General features: G+C 55.5%; 1 protein-coding gene across 1 annotated transcript; it reads left to right on the top strand.

The window, feature by feature from the left end:
• The first annotated feature begins 423 nt into the window (after positions 1-423).
• GPR179 (G protein-coupled receptor 179) lies at positions 424-15460 on the top strand. The gene is made up of 11 exons (XM_059907571.1): positions 424-1217; positions 2517-2625; positions 4225-4312; positions 4754-4989; positions 5789-5857; positions 6245-6354; positions 6642-6880; positions 7051-7189; positions 7830-7935; positions 8757-8903; positions 10370-15460. Exons 1-11 carry the CDS (start codon positions 424-426, stop codon positions 15458-15460), a joined length of 7128 nt encoding a protein of 2375 aa, XP_059763554.1.
• Positions 15461-18573: the final 3113 nt, after the last annotated feature.

Below are 18573 nucleotides of genomic sequence, written 5' to 3'. Positions count from 1 at the left end.
ATGGAGCAAAGGGCAGAGGTGGGGAGGGAGGAAGAGAGAGAACGACTAGTCCCTTCTGTCTCTCCCTGGAGCATCTGATGTAGGGTGGGGAGTGAGGGGAGGGAGCCTAGATATTGGATAAGAGGGGGAGGGAAGAGTGGTGTGCCAGGATTAAAAGGGTTTGCGACGAGGGGCCACACTGAGAGAGCAGGGAACACAGCCCTCATGCCTACATCCAGAAGCCAGCTGATGACGTGAAAGAGAAGAAAAAAACAAGCAAGACAGCGTGAGCATGAGAGAGAGGAAGAGAGGAAGAGAGAAAGCAAGGATAGGAGGCGTGCAAGCAGGCAGCCCCTGACTGCGGCCAGCCTCTGCCTGGGATCTCCTGAGCCTCCAATACCCCGGGCAGCCTGGACCCCGGGGTCCCTGAGAGCTGCCCCAAGGATGGGCACCAGGGCAGTGGTCATGCCTCCTCCTGTGTGGGGGCTGCTGGGCTGCTCTTTCCTCTGTGGCTGGGCTCTGGGGGGTCCGAGGCTCCTCCGCTCTCTGCCCGCGCTGTCCTCCCAAGTCAAGCCAGGATCTGTACCCATGTGGGTGCCCCCGGAGGGGGCTGAGGCAGCCCTGGCTTTTCTCTACTCTGGAGATGCCCAACAGCTGTCAGGGGCTAATTGCAGTGAGCGCTATGAAGCCCATGGGGCAGGAGCCAGACCAGGGCTCCCCCCAATCCTATGGAGGGCAGCGGGCACCATTACGCAGGCTGCCAATTTCCTCAACATGCTGCTACAAGCCAATGACATCCGGGAGTCCAGTGTGGAGGAGGATGTGGAGTGGTACCAGGCACTGGTCCGCAGCGTGGCCGAGGGGGACCCAAGGGCATACCGGGTTTTGCTGACCTTTAACCCTCCACTGGGGGCCAGCCACCTGCAGCTGGCCCTGCAGGCCACCAGGATGGGGGAGGAGACCATCCTTCAGGACTTGTCCGGGAGCAGGGTGCGGAAGGAGAGCCCAACCGGGGCCCTGGACACCCCTGACCTGCAGAAGCGGGTGCTGACCAATGACCTAGGGAGCCTTGGCAGCCCCAAGTGGCCACAGGGGGATGGATATGTGGGGGACTTGCAGCACGTGAGGCTGTCTCTTCCCTTCCTGGAATGCCAGGAGGGCCGGCTCCGTCCGGGCTGGCTTATCACACTCTCAGCCGCCTTCTATGGACTCAAGCCAGACCTCAGCCCGGAGATCAGGTAAGTGGGTTTTGTGCAGGATTTGATGCTATTGCGGATTTGTGGGGTGGGGGGCCCAAGTCCAGCCAGCTGTGCGTAGGCCATTTGGTATGCACGTGTGTGGGGGACACAGGTGTGTGTATTTGCATTCAGCTGTGTATATCTGCAGTTGACTCTGGGAATCTGTAACTGTGTGTTAACATATACAGGTGTGTGTATGTACTACATATAAATCACTCCATTTACAAGTAGGTATACACGTGTGTGTGTACAGATGTGTGGACATAGCTGGGCATAGGTCCTGGCCTCCAGGTCTGAGTAGTGGGTACAAGGCAGGAGAGGGCTTGGTGCGGGAGACAGTTACAATCCACGCACTGGCTTCTCAGAGGAGTCAGATGGGCGCTTCGGGAGTGAAATTCGCTGCTCCCTAGCAATCTAGAACTGTAAAAGGAGGCTTCTGCTAGGGAAGGAGAACACTTGGGGGGAGGCTTGGAACCATTGCCTTTTCTGTCCAGGAGTTGGCCAGATCCCCAGGGCCACTCCCAATGGCTATATTCTTATATCAAGTCCTGACCCCAATAGCCTATGATACTCCTCAAATAACTGACTTTCTCCCTCAGCTGGAGTAAAGAGGTGACTGGGAGCCATGATGGGAAGGAGGGAGCAGATGGATAGTGTACCGCAAAGCATTCAACAATCGACCTTGTTTTCCCAGCTCTGTGTCCCCATTCGTTGTCCCCGGCAGAGTTCCTCTCCTGGCCACAGGCAGCCTGGCTCCTTGCCAGCTCTCTCCCCATTCAGCCCAGAGCAGGGGTTGATAGCCCTTGGGCCAGGCAGCTCTGACTCTGGGCCCCTCTATTCCATATCTCCTTTGCTGTGATCAATTCAGACCTGGTTTGGGCAGAGTGAGGGGGTGGTTAATAGCTGCGCTTTGCGTGCATGTGTGTGTGTGAGTGTGTATATACATGCTGTGGGGAAGTGTGAATATCCCTTTCAGACAGATCATCAGAGCTGCAGCTCCCATATGTCTCGCCCCCTCCCTTTCCCATTGATAGAAATCAGGAAATGCTAGCATGTTGAAAACCTGAGGGATGGGGGGCGGGGGCAGGGAAAAACCTAAGGGGAGGAGGATTGTTGCAGAGACAGCGAGGGTTAACAGCACTGGAGAAATGGCGTGCGTGTGTGCCCTCTCTCCTGGCACACTGCAGCCACTGTGCTAAAGTTTGTAGAGCTTGCATTGCCTCATAGTCTGGGGTCCAAGAACACATGTCCACCTTGGCATCCTTCACTGTACCCCTAACTGCCAATTCACTGCCCTAGGGGGCAGGTGCAGATGGACGTAGATCTTCAGAGTGTGGACATCAATCAGTGTGCCAGCGGCCCAGGCTGGTACTCTAACACACACCTGTGTGATCTCAACAGCACCCAGGTAAGGATACAGAGGGTGGGGGTGCTGGTGTCCTGCCTCCCTCCCCTTTCCCATCACTGCCATCAGGAGCAGCTGACAAAGGCACACCAGCCTCTCCGGGCTTCAGGGAAGTTCCTACTGATAAGATAGATAGAGATGAGATACCAGGCTTTTTAAGAGTGAGGACACATACAGCCTAGCCCCTTCCCCCACCCGAGACAGCCACCTTCATTCCTTTGCATTCTCAGTGTGCTCCCTGTCTGCTCTCCCTTCTGGTACTGGGTGCTCCAGGATCCCTTCCCAGGACCGCCTCCTGAGCCTCTATTAATCGTCCCCTTTCCTTCTCCTGAGCCACATTCTCCATGTCAACAGAGCTCTGGGCTCCTTCTGACCCACAAAGGATGTTCTGTTGGGTGTTTGTTGAAATAAGTAGAATTGCTGGTTGGGGTGTAGGAGGAGACTAACCAGAGAAGGAACTTGAAGAGCTCTGGGACTGGTAAAGGTGATGGAACCCAGGCGAGATGCTGGCAAAATCAAAGCCGTGGATGCAGGAGAATCTGGATAATGGAAAGCAACGGTTGGTAATCCTGCAAACCCAGTACTGGGAAACTGGCAGGTCAGTGAACTAATCCACTCCACAGTTACACTGACTGCATGCTTGTTCCTGAGCTGAACCAAAGCCAAGGGGAGCCCTGCAGGCTGCTGGGAGGTGTGGTGGGTTTGGGCATCTGTTGCTCTTCAGGTCACATGTGTTTGGAGCTATCAGTCCAGGGATGGATAAGGACTCCCATTGTCCAGTGCACTTTTAAACCCAGCCACATTCGTGTCTCTGGGTATGCATTTGTCTATGGCAGGAACAGAACATTTTCCAGTGGTCTGAGTAAGAGGGGAAGCTGGGCCACGATTTCAGAAGCACCTTCTAGGGGCTGCATATGTAATCTTCCTTCCTTTGCCCCACTGCTGTCTGTTCCCAGCCACTCCCTACAGCAGGTCTGACCTCATCCACGGGCTCATCTTCCCTGCCTGGCTCTGAGGTCTGCTCTGTCCCCTGCTGGGCAAACATCAATGGGTGGAGGTGGAATAAAGAGCTGGCCTTGGCATCCCACCAGCCTGGCATTAGCCTGGCATTAGGGCTGGGGAGAGCAGTCCTGCGCCAAAGCCAGATGGCCCTGATGGAGGAAGCTGCTCCTCCATGGGGGCCTTTTCAACCCACCTGTGTGCCAAAGAGGGAGGCTGATGGAGACCCTTGAAGCAGGATGTAGGCACACAGGTGTGGTTGAGCTCAGATTTCTCCCTGCTTCCACCTCCCCAGCGCCTTGCTCTAGCATCAGCTGGGCACTGGGAAATGGCACCTGTGAGGCTCCTGTCAGGGCCAGTCTGAATAAAAGGGTGATCCATCTCCATACTCTTTGCTTGGAGGTCTCTTTGAGAAGAGAGGCAGTGGTGGGGGCAGAGTAGGGTTTCCAGGAATGGAAGGCTTCCCAAGGGCTGGGGTGGCTTTCTGGTGGGGCTCCCCAGTGTAGACCCAGGGGCCGTGGATAGGAAGGTAGATGCACCCTCCGTCTCTTCCCAGGAGGGAAAGCCTCATATAAATACCGATTGTGTTTGTCATCCCCACAGTGTGTCCCCCTGGAGAGTCAGGGCTTTGTCCTTGGCCACTACCTCTGCCGCTGCCGACCTGGCTTCTATGGGGCAAGCAGCTCCAGGGGTATGTAACTATGCGGAGGGCCAGGAAGGTGTTTTACAGGCTGGGCTGATTGGAGGGGGGCATCTGGGGAAGAAAGGCAGGTTGGGGTGAGACACTGGGAGAAAACTCATGGAGCAAGGGAAGAATGTCGAGAGAAGCAGGAGAGGCAGGCAGGGTCCAATTTGGGGGTGTCTGTTCCTTCCGAGAATGAGCTTATAACATGCCAGTCTGATGCAAGCTGACCTTGCAGTGAGTCCTAGCCTGGCATCACCTCTTCCTGTTACCCTGCCTTCCCCTGAAAGTACCCACTTCTTCATTCCTACCCATCCTGACGCTACCCCAGGGGCCACAGACCATAAGAGGGCAGGGAGAGAGCTGTGGTGACCATTGGGAGAGAAGGCTGGGGGGTCTCAGGATGTCCCAGCCATGCCCCTCTCCCTGCACCCATCTTGTTCTTTATAGGCTCGGAGGAGGGTGCTGCCCAGCCTACCGGGCAATTCGGGTCCCCTCAAGGCAGCTCCGGGAGGCTGCTGCGGTGCCAACCATGTGCTGAGGGCTGCTCCAGCTGCCTGGACGCCACGCCGTGCCTGGTGGAGGAAGCCCCCGCGCTGCGGGCAGTGGTGCTGGCCTCTCAGACGTGCTGCATGCTGGCCGTCTTCCTGAGCATGCTGGTCTCCTATCGCTGCCGCCAGAGCAAGGCAAGGGAGGCCCCACATCTCTCTTCTACACACGTGTCCTACCCATCCTGAGTCTCTAGCATCGACCGGAGACCAGAGACTACCTAAGACTAGAACTTGAGAGAAATGGGTTCTGGCCCTGATTCTTAATCTAACTCACTATGTGACATGAGGCAAGTGACCTCACCACCTTAGACCTGTTTCCTCACCTGATCAATGAAGGCATTGGACTTGATTCAAAACACTGTGTAGGCACTAGGGGAAGTGATCTGGCCCCTCAGACATGTAAATAAAATGACAGCACAGCAAAACAGGGGCCAGGATAGAGGTGTCAGGTGCTGTGGCAGCTCAGAGAGGGGACCCAGTCACCCTGCCTGAGATGGCGTGGGAAGACTTTCTGGAGAACGTGACATTTGAGCCAAAGTTGACGGTCAACTGACAGAGAAGCGAGTTTCTAGACAAGGAGGCAGTCTGACCCAAAGCTTGGAGGAAAGCCTGAGATCCCTTCTAGCTCCAGCAACCTCTGATTCTAGCCCAGGTCTGCAGCAAGGCCCAGGCTGGGACTGGGAGGGGCATGGGCCTGGGGTGGCAGGAGCTATATGAAACCTTTGCCTTAGCCAGCCTTAGTGCCAGTGGAGCTAAGAGCCTGCGGTGAGAGTGGCTGTGGATGGAGAGGGCAGAGCTAATGTTACAGGGTGAAGCTTTAGCCCAGGGCCCTGGGGTGACCCCTCAAACAGGCCTGAGACCCTCCTGTACCATCCTCCAGGCTCTGTCCTCTTGCTGCCCTGCTTACATACCTCTCTCTTTCCTGTGTTTACAGAGGATCCGGGCATCTGGAGTGGTACTGCTGGAAACCATCCTTTTTGGATCCCTGCTGCTCTACTTCCCTGTGAGTCTGTGGCCAGAGGTTGACCCCACCTCCCAGGATCCCCCATAGTCCCAACCTGGTACCCTCCAAGCCCCAGAATCCTTCCTCTCTGCCCTGTTGGGGGGATTCAGAGACCTCAATATCCTCTAATTCATACCCACAAATGACAGGCTGGTCTAGTGAGCTCTGGAACCAAACAGCCAGGCTTAAAAGGAGCTCTATGACCTGCTGTGTGACTTAGGACAAGTTGCCTAACCTCTCTGATAACAAAGCTGCTCCTTTGCAGAATGGAGGTGATGATGCCCTCTATGACAAGGCGGTTAGGAGGATCAGCAATGTGTTTAGCATGGGCCTGGCACACAGTAGAAGTGCAGTGGAGAGCAACTATTTTTGCCCCCTCCCCACCAGGTCTTCATCCTGTACTTCAAGCCCAGTGTATTCCGCTGCATCGCCCTCCGCTGGGTCCGGCTGCTGGGTTTTGCCATTGTCTACGGCACTATTATACTCAAGCTTTATAGGTAGGGTCTGGGGCAGAGCTTGCTCTCACGCTGCTCACTCCAGGCTACCCCAGCTCATTTACGGAATGAAGTTCTTCACAGCCAGACCCCTACCAGCTCTACTCCTCTGTGCCCCCAAGGCCTGCTCCCATCACTATGGCCCTCCCCTCCGTGTAACTTTTTTGGGGGTAAGAGGAGGCGGTGAACCATGGAAGGGATGGGAGGACAGGGATGTGAGGAGGGAAGGGAAGCCAAGGCCAGCGGCATCTCCCCTCCTGCATCCACCCGCCACACTCTAACCCTTGCAGAGTGCTCCAGCTGTTTCTGTCTCGAACGGCCCAGCGGGGCCCCCACCTGAGCAGTGGGCGGCTGCTGCAGCGTCTGGGGCTGCTTCTGCTGCTGGTGCTGGGCTTCCTGGCGGTATGGACAGCGGGGGTCCTGGAGCAAGGCGTTCAGCACACGTCCCTGGTGGCGCGAGGCCACACCCACACAGGCCGCCACTTCTACCTCTGCCACCACGACCGCTGGGACTACATCATGGTTGTGGGTGAGCTGCTTCCACTGAGCCCAGCCTCACTCTGGTCCCCCTCCCTGTACCTCCAGGGGTCCTCCTGCCTTGTACCTGGACCCCTGGACTGGGCTCCCCCCAGCACGGCCTGCAGAGAAAGGGGTGCATGGCGGCTGAGGTGGTACCCGGCCCTCCTCATCTCCCCACAGCCGAGATGCTGCTCCTGTGCTGGGGCAGCTTCCTCTGCTACGCCGCCCGGGCTGTTCCCTCAGCCTTCCACGAGCCGCGGTACATGGGCATCGCCCTGCACAATGAGCTGCTGCTTTCTGCTGCCTTCCACGCAGCCAGGTGAGGACGGGCCCTCCTACCCACCACGCCTCCCACCCTAACACCACTCCTCACCTCTCCCAGGTGAGGGTACCCCCATCCCACAGCCCTCCTTGCAACACCTACTACGCCTCAGCAAGGTGAGGAGGGCCCCACCTGTAGCTTCTCTCCCTACCCCACAGACACCCTTCCTGTAACCCATGTCTCACCCAACACCCGAGAAGAGGAAGCATGCTCCACTCCTAACTCCTCTCCCATTCCACACGCCCCCCCCCCCGACTCTCCTCCACATACAGGCTCCATTCTCCCTGCCTTCTTCCCCCTCACACCCCAACTGTCCTTGCAGCAGGCCTGCTATGAGTGTCCACAAGGATCTGGCCCTGTGGTGAAGGTAGAATCAACCCACAGGGTGGTCCATAACAGAGTTAAGTGCTATAAGCAGCCAGAGAAGGCAAGCTGGAGTAGTCTGGGAGGGCTTCTCAGAGGTGGAGATTAACGTGAGCCCTGAGGTGGGAGGGCAGGAAGAAGGAAGAGTGCCCTCCTCACTGCACGGAGCACCTCTAGGAGATCAGGGCGGGGCCTGGGGAGGACAGCCACTGAAACAGGTGAAAGAGGCCACTCCCACCTGTAGCTAACCATCCCCTTCCCACCTCACCCTCAGGTTTGTACTGGTTCCCTCCCTGCACCCAGACTGGACGCTCCTCCTCTTCTTCTTTCACACCCACAGTACAGTCACCGCCACACTGGCTCTGATCTTCATCCCTAAGGTGAGGTCTTCCCCTGGCCTCGATGTGAGGCAGACGCAGCCCCTTTGCCAGGGGCACTGTGGTACTGCTGTGCCCACAGCACCCTCTCCAGGCCAGGGTGAGAATGACACCCTGGGCCCTGAGGGATTTGGGCCCTAAGCAAGGAGCCCACTTAGGAGTCACGGAAGGAATCTCCGTCTCCAATACCTGGGCAAGGGAAATAAGAGCTAGAGCCAGGACTTTCCTGGTGGCGCAGTGGTTAAGAACCCACCTGCCAATGCAGGAGACACGGGTTTGAGCCCTGGTCCCGGAGGATCCCACATGCTGCGGAGCAACTAAGCCCGTGTGCCACAACTACTGAGACTGCGCTCTGAGAAGCCCACGCACTGCAATGAAGAGTAGCACCCGCTCTCCGCAACTAGAGAAAGCCCACACGCAGCAAGGAAGACCCAACACAGCCAATAAATAAATCAATAAATAATTTAAAAAATAAAAATAAAAACACTTGGAGTTAAAAAAAAAAAAGAGCTAGAGCTGAAGGGAGTCCTTGTAATACAACTGGAAGGTTGGCAGACTCTGAAAATCAACTCAGAAGCAGTTACAGAAAGATAGGTGGGGGGGGGGGGAAGTTAAAGGACATGGCTAGGAATTGTGGGGGCAGGGCATTGAGACCCCTGGTCTCTGAGCTAGAGAAAATCAGGAAGGAGAGGGAACAATACTCCTTGGACCCCCAGAATTCCAAATCAGAGGGGGTGGTGGTGAAGATTTATGGAGTAAATACATATGCCACGGGGCAGGGGGCCAAGGTGAGTCTTTTTCCCGATCATGCCCACCATGGCCAGATCCGGAAGCCGGGGGCTCCTCCCCGAGAGGAGATCTTGGATGAGGTGTACGAGGATGAGCTGGACCTGCAGCGCTCAGGCTCCTACCTGAACAGCAGCATCGCCTCAGCCTGGAGCGAGCACAGCCTGGACCCTGGAGACATTCGGGTAGGTGCTGCCCTCCCCGCCTCCTCTTGATGCTACTTAGGGACTGGGCAGGGGGCACAGCTGCCCTGCCACCCGGGCTGTGTGCCACCGCAGGTCCCCTCTCCTCCCCATAGCTTTTCCTCTAAGACCCGCCTCCCTCTCTTCTCCACCATTGCCCTAAGTTGCTTCCCCTGACTCTACTTGAAGGAGGCCACACAGTGGATAGACCCCCCCTCCCCCCGAAACCCCAGAACCCAGATTCCTGAGGCCCACTTGGCAAGGTAGAGGCAGAACCATGAGTGGAGCTCAAATCACCTTTGTCTCCTGTGTCCTCCACTCCCACTCAGCAGGGCCACCATGACGGGCAGCCTAAGAAACCCCTCAGTCCCCAACATACCAGGCAGTTAGTGACCCTAAGGCCATTGGGGCTGCGTAACTCAGGCAGTGAGTGGCTACCAGGGATTTCCACAGCAGGATCCCCTTTCCCTGGACCCAGCAGTGTTAGAGAAAGGAAGTTCTTCCTGAGTCTTACATCAGGAGAGCATCCTTACCGTATTTTTCTGCTTAAGAATATCATTATAGTCACAGAAACCCTAATGAGAGGCTCAGAGGGTAGGATATAAAGAGACCTGGCGGTAAAGCCCATTGTCTTGTAGAACCTGCATGTGGGAACAGTCCCAGGAAGCCATTTTGTCCATCCCTCCACCTCCCCTGGGGCCCCCTCCACAACTGACTTGTTTACATCCCGCAGTTCCTTCCTTGTCTCAACTGCCTTTGTCTCTCTTTCCTCCCTCCGTATCCTCCTCATCCTCTGAGCTCTGCCTGCCCTGCCGCCTGCCCCCTGGGGATAGGCTGAACTGAGACCCCAATCCAGCAGGCAGGCCAAAGAGTGGAGGCACGCTGCCACAGAGACACCATCCTTGACCCTCCAGTATGGGGAGCCCACGTACCTCCCCTATGCTGGCTGCGGGGAGAGATCCGAAGTACAAAAGACTTTCAAAGCCCCATTCCGTCACTTACACCTGAATATGGCAGTTTTCACGCCCACGGGTCCCACCACCAATCTCATATAATCCTCTTAAGAAAGTGAACACTAGGCAGCCAGTTTTCCTTACTTTATTGAAGCAGAGGCTCAGAGAGGGCAAGAAAATAGCCTGGAGGCACATGATGGGTCAGCAGCCTCAAACCCAGGTTTCCTGCCCCCCAAGCTGGAGACGTCCCACCAGACCACAGTGCCCAGAGAAGGCAGTGGTGCGCTGAGGCCTCGGAGCTGAGCGGGTCGGGCTCGGGAACTAGGTTGTTGGCCCTACAGGACGGAGAGGTGAATTCTGAGTTTTAAAAGCTGGGAAGGGACACAGCTTGGTGGGAGAGAGATTCCCCCAGAGAAAATGGTCTGAGCAAGGGGTGAGGGGCAGAGCAGCGCCGCCAGGGGATGGAGAGCTTGGCTCTCACCGCCAGCTCTGCTCCCCCGGTCCCCCCGCCCCCAGGACGAGCTGAAGAAGCTCTACGCCCAGCTCGAGGTCCACAAGACCAAGGAAATGGCCGCTAACAACCCGCACCTGCGCAAGAAGCGAGGCAGCTGGCGCCAGGGCCTGGGCCGCTCCTTCATGAGGTACCTGGCCGAGTTCCCCGAGGCCCTGACCCGCCAGCACTCCCGGGACTCGGGCTCCCCGGCCCGCGGCAGCCTGCCCGGGGGCTCCTCCCGCCGCCGGCTGCTCAGCGCCAGCCTCCGGGAGCCCGCCGCGCCGCCGGCTCTGCGCAAGTCCCGCAGCACCTGCGAGCAGGACCGCGATCCCCGCGGGGAGCAGCACCCGCCTCTGCTCGACTCGCTGCTGCGGAGGAAGCTGGCCAGGAAGGGCCCGCAATCCGAGAGCCGCGAGTCGGCGGCAGCGCCGCCCGCGCTGAGCTTCAGGTCGGCCAGCGCCCACAATCTGACGGTGGGCGAGCGGCTGCCCTGCGCCCGGCCCGCCTCGCTGCACAAGTCGCTGAGCGTCGTGGCTGGCTCCAGGGAAAAGGCCCTGCTCGAGGCCAGCCAGGCCTACCTGGAGGAGACCTACCAGCGGGCGAGGGAGCGGGAGGAGAGAAGGAAGGCAGAGGCCGCCCTGGCCAGCCCAGCGCGGAGGCCCTTGGCCTGGAGGCTGGAGCGAGCTCGAGCGACTCCCCTGTCGGCCCCACCTTCCCCGGCCAAGAGGAGCAGCGTGGACAGCTCCCACGCCTCCAGAAAGCTGCACGAGGAGGCCGTGAGAAGGCTGCCCCACCGGCCCATCCAGCACCAGATCTCCACACCCATCATGGCCACGTCCGGGGTGGGCCTGGGGGAGCCGGGGATGCTGTCTCCCACCTCCACCTTATCTCTGGCCCTGCTGCCAGCTCCCGCCCCTGCCCTGGCACCCATCCCAGTACCCCCACAAAGCCCCAGCCTACTCACCTACATCTGCCCCTGGGAGAATGCAGAACTGCCATCGAAGAAAGAAAATGTGGCTCAGGAAGGCCCCTCGGGGCCAGGGCGAGGCAACCACTCTCCCGCCCCAGGTCGGGCCAGGCTCTGGAGGGCCCTCTCTATAGCAGTAGAGAAGAGGGGGCCTGGGGAGAACGGGATGGACACAGAGGACAGGTGTCTCCAGGGGGAAGCTGATGAGGATGAGGACAGGCCCAAGGTCTTCTCTAAATCCCACAGCCTCAAGACCCCTGTTCAGCAGGGTTCCATGCGTAGTCTGGGACTGGCTATCAAAGCTCTGACCCGTTCTCGGAGCACATACAGAGAGAAAGAGAGCGGGGAAGGGAGTCCTGAGAAGGAGGAGAAGGGCCGAGCTTTGGGAGAGGGTGTGAGGGCATGTCCCAGATCTCCCAGGTCAGGCCGGCCCAAGGCGGTGAGTAAGCAGGCCGCGCTTGCCCCCTGTGATGACGAGGAGTCCCTCCAGAACCAACAGAACGCTCACACAAGCAGAATGCTCCAAGTCTGTCACCAGGAGGGCAGCAGGGAACAAGAAGACAGAGGCAGGAGGCCATCCCAGGGTCTAGGGGAGGGGAAGGTTGCGAGAGCAGGTAAAACAGGGCCTACCACACTGAGGCCAGTCAGGCAGGGCACAGTTAGGGACAAAAATGTTAAGCAAGCAAAAGCAGCCCCTGGGGGGTGGCGGGAACTGCCCAAAGCTGGCCTCCAGCCCCTGGGCAGTGCTGACCAGAGGGTGACAGATGTATGCCCCTGGGAAGTCACCGAGTCAGAAACGTGTCAGCCTGACAGTAGCAACAAGGCCGAAATCTGCCCCTGGGAGGTGAGTGGAGTCCCCGAGGAGGAGGCACTGAGGCAAGATCTAGATGCCTCCCAAGATGAGAGGGGGAAAGCCTCAGAAAAATCAGAACCCAAAGATGTGGTTGCCATTGCTCAGAAAAAGCCAGAGAGGCTGGTCAGGGGACAGGAGGCAGTGTGTCCCTGGGAGAGTGCCGATCCTGGGGGTCTGTCCCCTCGGTCAGCCCCTCAGGACTCTGACAGAACCAAGGGCAGGTCTGAGACAGTGGGCAGTGTGGAGCCTAGAGAGGTAGAGACACGACCGTGGGAAGCCGCTGGCCCAGGAGCTTGTACACCTGACATCACCAAGGCAGAGCTCTGTCCCTGGGAGGCCAGTGAAGGAGGAGAGAATGAGAAGCCGTCCCAGGAGGGAGTAAAGAAGCTCCCCCAGGCAAAGCAGAAAATTCCCAAGAAAGCAATCTTCTTGGAAGAACAGAAACTGGGTGAAGGGTTGGAATCTCTTTGTCAGTGGGAAAGGACAGACTTCCGGGGCCCCTCAGCAGTCTCTACTCAGGCCCCGGGAACCCCCGGGCGCTCGGGGAGTTTGGGCAGTAGCATCGCTGAGGTGTGTCCATGGGAGGCGGGAGATGCTCCTGCTATCGGGAAAGCAGAGATTTGTCCCTGGGAGTGGTGTGAGGAGGTAGTAGGGAAGGAAATGATGAGTCAGAGGACAGGTGGAGAATCTCTCCAGGAAAAGGGAAAAACCTCCAGAAAAGGGAGCTTTGGAGAGACATCAGAACAAACTGGGAAAGCAGTGCAGAAATTTAGTCAACAGCAGGAGTCAGTGTGTCCCTGGGAGAGCACAACCCCTGGGCACTCCAGCCCACATCTAGAAAACTCCTCATCCAAAGCTGGTGGCCAACTCCTCAGCAAGGGAGGAAGCAGAGCAGCGCAGGTATGTCCACGGGAAGATCTCAGGTCAGAGGCAAAGGAAGCAACACCTGCCAAGGCAGAAATCTGTCCCTGGGAGGTGAATGAAAGAACAACAGAGGACTGGACATCGGGACAGGCACCAAAAGGAGAATCTCAAAAGGACAAGGAGAAGACGCCTGGAACATCAGGAATCAAAGATAGCACAACTTGGGAAAAGCCTGAGGGACAGATGCAAAAGCAGGAAGCAGTCTGTCCCTGGGAGAGGGTGGACCCTGGCAGCTTCTCCCCACAACCTGGTCCTCGAGACACAGATAGACCCAAAGCCACTTTCCAGATGTCAGGCAGTATGGGAAGCAAAACTGCTGAGATCTGTCCCTGGGACGCGGAGGAAATCCTGCCTGCTGAGAAGGCAGAGATCTGTCCCTGGGAGGTGAGTGCTGGAGCAGGGGAGAAAAGGGCTTTGGGAATGGAGGCCATTAGGCAATTTCCAAATGATACAGGAAGGGCTTCTGCAGATTTTGGACCTGGAGAGAGAGCTGTTACTGCTCCAAAGAAGCCAGAGAGGCAGGCCCGGGAGCGGGAGGTGGCCTGCCCCTGGGAGAGCTTGGATCCAGGGGGCTGCTCTCGGCATTCAGACACCCTGGGCACCAACAGACCAAAAGCTGGGCTCCAGGTATTGGACCGTGCGGGGTGCAGGCCAGCTGAGGTGTGTCCCTGGGAAGCAGAGGGAGCGCCTACCAGTGAAAAAGCCAAGATCTGTCCCTGGGAGGTGGATGAAGGAGCCCCCGGGAAGGAATCGGAACAAGAGATGGAGACTGATTCCATGGGGCAGAGGGAGAAAACTCTAGAAAAGGGGAGACTCACCTCCCTGGGAGAAGACATATCAAAATGGGAGACAAAACTGAGTCAAGAGCAGGAAGCTCTGTGTCCTTGGGAGAAGGACTTGAGGACACCCTCTGCTCAGGCCCCCGAGGTCTCAGACTTGTCCAGCAGTGGGAGTAGCAGAGTGGCAGAGGGGCACGCCTTGGAAGTGAGTGATGAAGCAGCACAGAAAGGGGACCTGACACAAGACCCAAAGATGGGCTCCTTCCCAGAACAAGCAGAGAAAGCAGAAGTCACTGCTGAAGATGGGGAAAAAGCAAGCAATGAGCTACGACCTATCTGTCCACAGGAGAGCATGGCCCCGGCGGGCTCTTTCTCCCACCCAGACAGTCACTGCCCTGACCAACCTAAAGCCGGTGCTCAGACACTGCTCAGCGCTGGGGGCAGGCACGCCGAGGTCTGCCCGTGGGATGCTCCTGCCACGGATGCTCCCAAACCTGACAGCGGCGCCAAAGCTGAGACCTGTCCCTGGGGGGTGACCGAAAGAATCCCTGAGGAAGGGGTGTCGAGACAGGATGGAGAAGGGGAGCCTCAAGAGGAGAAGGAGAAAGCCCCAGAAAAACCAGAGCACAAAGCTGTGGCCGTTCAGGCAAAGTCAGAGAGTGCAGATGGGAAACAGGAGGCTGTGTGTCCCCAGGAGAGTCAAGATTGTGGGGGTCTGTCTCCACAACCAGCCCCACAAGCTTCTGACAGAAGCAAAGAAAGTTCCCAGGCAGCAGGCAGCGTGGGGGCCAGAGTAGCAGAAGTGTGTCCATGGGAAGCAGAAGAGGCTCCCCCTGATAAGAAAACAGAAATCTGCCCTTGGGAGGTGAGTCGAGCAGCAGAGAAAGGGGGACTGGAACAAGAGGTGGAGAGAGAATCTCAAGGGCAAGGAGAGACGTTCCTGCAAAAGGCAGGATCTGGAGGGACTGAAGAACACTTTTCAGAAGAAGTAAAAGTCAACAGAGAGCGAGAGACGGTCTGTCCTTGGGAAGGCACAAGGTCAGAAGGACTCTCCCCCCAGCCAGACGCTCCAGACATGGACCAACCCAAAGTCAGTCCCCACAGAGCAAGCAGTATGGGGAGCAGGATGGCAGAGCTATGTCAATGGGAAGTCACAGATCCAGAAGGAAATAAAATAAAGGGGACCATGGCAGACATCGATATATGTCTTTGGGAGGTAACTGGAGCCCCATCTGAGGAATCTGGCCTCCTGGCTTTAACAGAAACTCAGACAGAAAAACTCTGCCCCACAGCCCCTGAGAACCCACCATGCCTTTTAGTCCACAGACCTCTGGGTGGCTTCCTTCCAGAAGGCAAAAGCCCCTGCCCCAAAGTGAGCAAGCCAGCCAGTACTTTTACTCTGGAAGGTGTCAGAGAACTCCAAGTACCTTCAGAACTTGGGCCGAGGACCAGCTTAGTCCCAGAGCCAACTCTCCAGGAAGCTAAGGCTCAGAAGTCTTCCTCCTTAACCGAAGACCAAGGAGAAGTAGCTTCTAAAGCTCAACACGAAGAACTCACCCCTCCAACTGTCTATCCTTGGGACTGGGAGTAACAACTCCATCAGGTGAGGTGAAACATTGGGTGGCTATCTTTTAGAAGCCAAGGTCCTTTCCAAGTCCTAGGTGTTTCAAAAAAACTGAATCAAACACACTTGGCCACTTTCTCTCTCCAAGGTGGCCAGAAGTCAACTCATTCCAAGACAAATTGTACAAAAAGGGTTTAGCTCAGACCCCAAAAGTTAATCCCATCCCCTCTTTACTTCCAACTCTTCTTCCTGCTCCAAAGAACAAGGGCTGGACCTTCTACTTCTAATGAATCCTCCCATCCAGCTAGAATACTCAACACAAGCCGTCTGTGACAGGACACTCACTTGTAAAGCCAATGTTAGTGATAAAAGGAAGTCAGCTGCGCCCAGCCCACATTTTCTCAAAAGCAGACCCATTCTTCTGTGAAGTCTACGAAGGACGTTTTTTGAGAAGAAACTAAACCACGCAAGGCATTGGCAACATAGGGGCTGAGGATTACAGAAGGTTATAAAGGTCACCATAGGAAGCTTAGAAGCCACTTATTCAAGTTCAAAGATAAATCAGGGGAAAACTTAAATGGCTCAAAAGAGGTGCCTGAAATGCCTTAAAGATCCTGTCATTTTGACTTTGGATCTCCAGGTTCTGCTTTATTCTCTCATACCTGCCCTGCTTGACTGCTGAAGTACAGAGAATCAAGCACACTTACGTCAACATCTGGCATCCAAAGCAACATCAGAGACAGAGAGCATAAAGGGAAAAGCAATTGCTCCAGGTCCTTCCCACGCCAGCTTTAAGTTTAAGCCCAGTTTAAGAAGTATGACTCTTACAAGCCTTTTCAGATGGCCTTCCCTCCTTCCTGCCCCATCTTTTGCCAATCTGCAGAGTTCATCCCACTGCCTCATTCTCCTAGCCTTTCAGCGCTGTCATCAAAGGGACCCCTCTCTGTTGTCAAATGCAACTGGAGCCGGGGGGAATTTCTGGTTCCAATGCAAGAACCACTCCAAATCACTTGCTCAGTAACAAGAGGCCCACATCAGTCTCTTTCCCGAGAAGCCCGAGAAAGAAAGGAGGTCCTGTTTACAGCCAGCACTTTAACTGCCCTCAGAAAGAGTAGTGCTATGAGGCAGGTTAGAGGCCTGAGGGCCAGGGAAAGGGCATCGTGTAAATACAAAGCCTCCTTTCTTAGGGAGCTCTCTCTCGTTCTTAGCTCGGTTCAATTCTCTCAAGTCAATTCAGGCTACCCTTACTTAAGTGGTCCTAGATAACAGAGTGCTGGAATTAGGTGATACTACCAGAGGGGAATGAGGAAGGAGAAAAACATTGGTCACAGACGTCCCAGGATTGGCAGGGGTGAGGTGGGGGTGGACATAGGCAGACTATAAACATGGCACAGGGGCCCACCCTCTAACTGGACAGATACTGATGCCATTCACCAGGAGGAAAAAGACAAAAGAAGGGGACCAAATACCCAATGGGGAAAATACCGGTCTGCATGTAAATACTCTGGGCAGCTACAGGGCTTCACAGAAAAAGGAGCAAAGTGCTCCATTTCCAAAAAGAAGAAGGAATGGAGTAACCCACTTTCAGAGACCAGAGGCCCTTGTTCCTTATCTAGGCCTTCCCTCTTACCTAGGTCCCCTGCCCTAGGCTTCCAGAGCAGTAACTAAAGTGTGCTGTTTTTCTGGGCTCTAGCTAGTTAGCCTCACAGCTTCCGAGCCAATGCAAATTCTGCACCTCAGAACAATCCCACTGGGTCTGGACTAGCTGGGAACAGAAAAGTTGTCCCTCTAACCACAGTTGTGAAATAAACCATGGGGGAAAAAATAAAGAATGCTTTTTCTTGACTATTGCAGTTGTTTCTAGCTTATTCACTATGGTGATTTTATTTTTTCAATGTTTCTAAACATTAATAGTAGATAGATAAGGAAAGAACAATGCCTGCTCTAAAGCCCAAGGTAGCCACATGGCAGCCTTCAGGACCATGGGACTGTCTGGCTAATTCTCAGCCAGTGCCCAGCTACATGGGTGGCACTGCAGATGGTCTCTGCCTGGCCCTTCAAGCCAATCCTGTACATCTGGGCCATCTGCTCAGCTGGATTTGATCCCAAGGGGAAATGAAAATTGCACTTATCCTCTGGCTCCCTGGTGGCAACTATTGCTCAGCTGCTATTTAGGATTATCTAGAGACCCCTGAGACAGAGATAGGGGAGTGGGGTGAAACAGCTTATTTGAAACACTGTTTTTTAATATATTCAGAGAAATCAAGACGTCGTTTGGCCATTAAGTGTGCTTTGTTTCTGTTTCCCTACCCTCCCAGGATTGCCTCCCCTTACTCCATACTCCCCAGCTGTGGATCCTACGCAAAGCACTTCCCTTCTCATTTTGCCTTAATCCAGGGCTCAGGCAAATAGGATATGATCAAACCTCACTTGGGCAGCAATGCTGGAAACTGATGTACGTTTTAAGCCAAAAGGGTTGAAACTAAGTAGCATGATGAGGGTGGCTGCTGTGGATTAACCTACTAGCGCTGCCTCTTCCCTAAGCATACACATCTTGTTTCTATGGTCAGCACTCAGCAGCTGTTATTAAAACATCAGTTTTCCCCAGTGAGGCCTGGTCTGTTTGCTGCTTTGCTGAAATGGTAGCTTTACAGAGACTGAGGAGTCAGGTTATTCTCAACCTGATTCCAGTTTCTTTGGACTCTTATCTCAAGACAAGGTCAGAACAGATTAATCCTTAACCCAAGTGATAAACTCCTTAAAAGAAAATACTAGACTTGAAAAACAGAAACACAAGAATGAAGGTCCTGATTTTTAAGGGGAGCCCTCATGGGCTGATCAAAGTAATAGTACTATAAACCAAGCTTGCTGCTGGGACAGTGATTTCCCTTGTCATACCTCAGATGACCCAGGACACGAGCATGAGAAGTCCCACGTCCTCCTCCAGCTGGAGCTAACGAACAAGAAGGGGCTGGGCTGTTTCACTCTACACAGGTCCATATTCTGGTATCTTTGCCTCCAAATTTGGGCTGGAAAAAAAGTCACCATCTCCAAAAGGTGCTAGAAATCAGGGAACTAAATCTTACTGATGGATTTCCCAAATGTATCCACACTACCATGGCCCCTTCCTCCTCTAACGC

The sequence above is a fragment of the Balaenoptera ricei genome, chromosome 20 (genome assembly GCF_028023285.1).
Source record: "Balaenoptera ricei isolate mBalRic1 chromosome 20, mBalRic1.hap2, whole genome shotgun sequence".
Lineage (NCBI taxonomy): Eukaryota > Metazoa > Chordata > Mammalia > Artiodactyla > Balaenopteridae > Balaenoptera > Balaenoptera ricei.
Note: the sequence above shows the minus strand (reverse complement) of the source record. Positions and strands in the feature narration are given on the sequence as shown.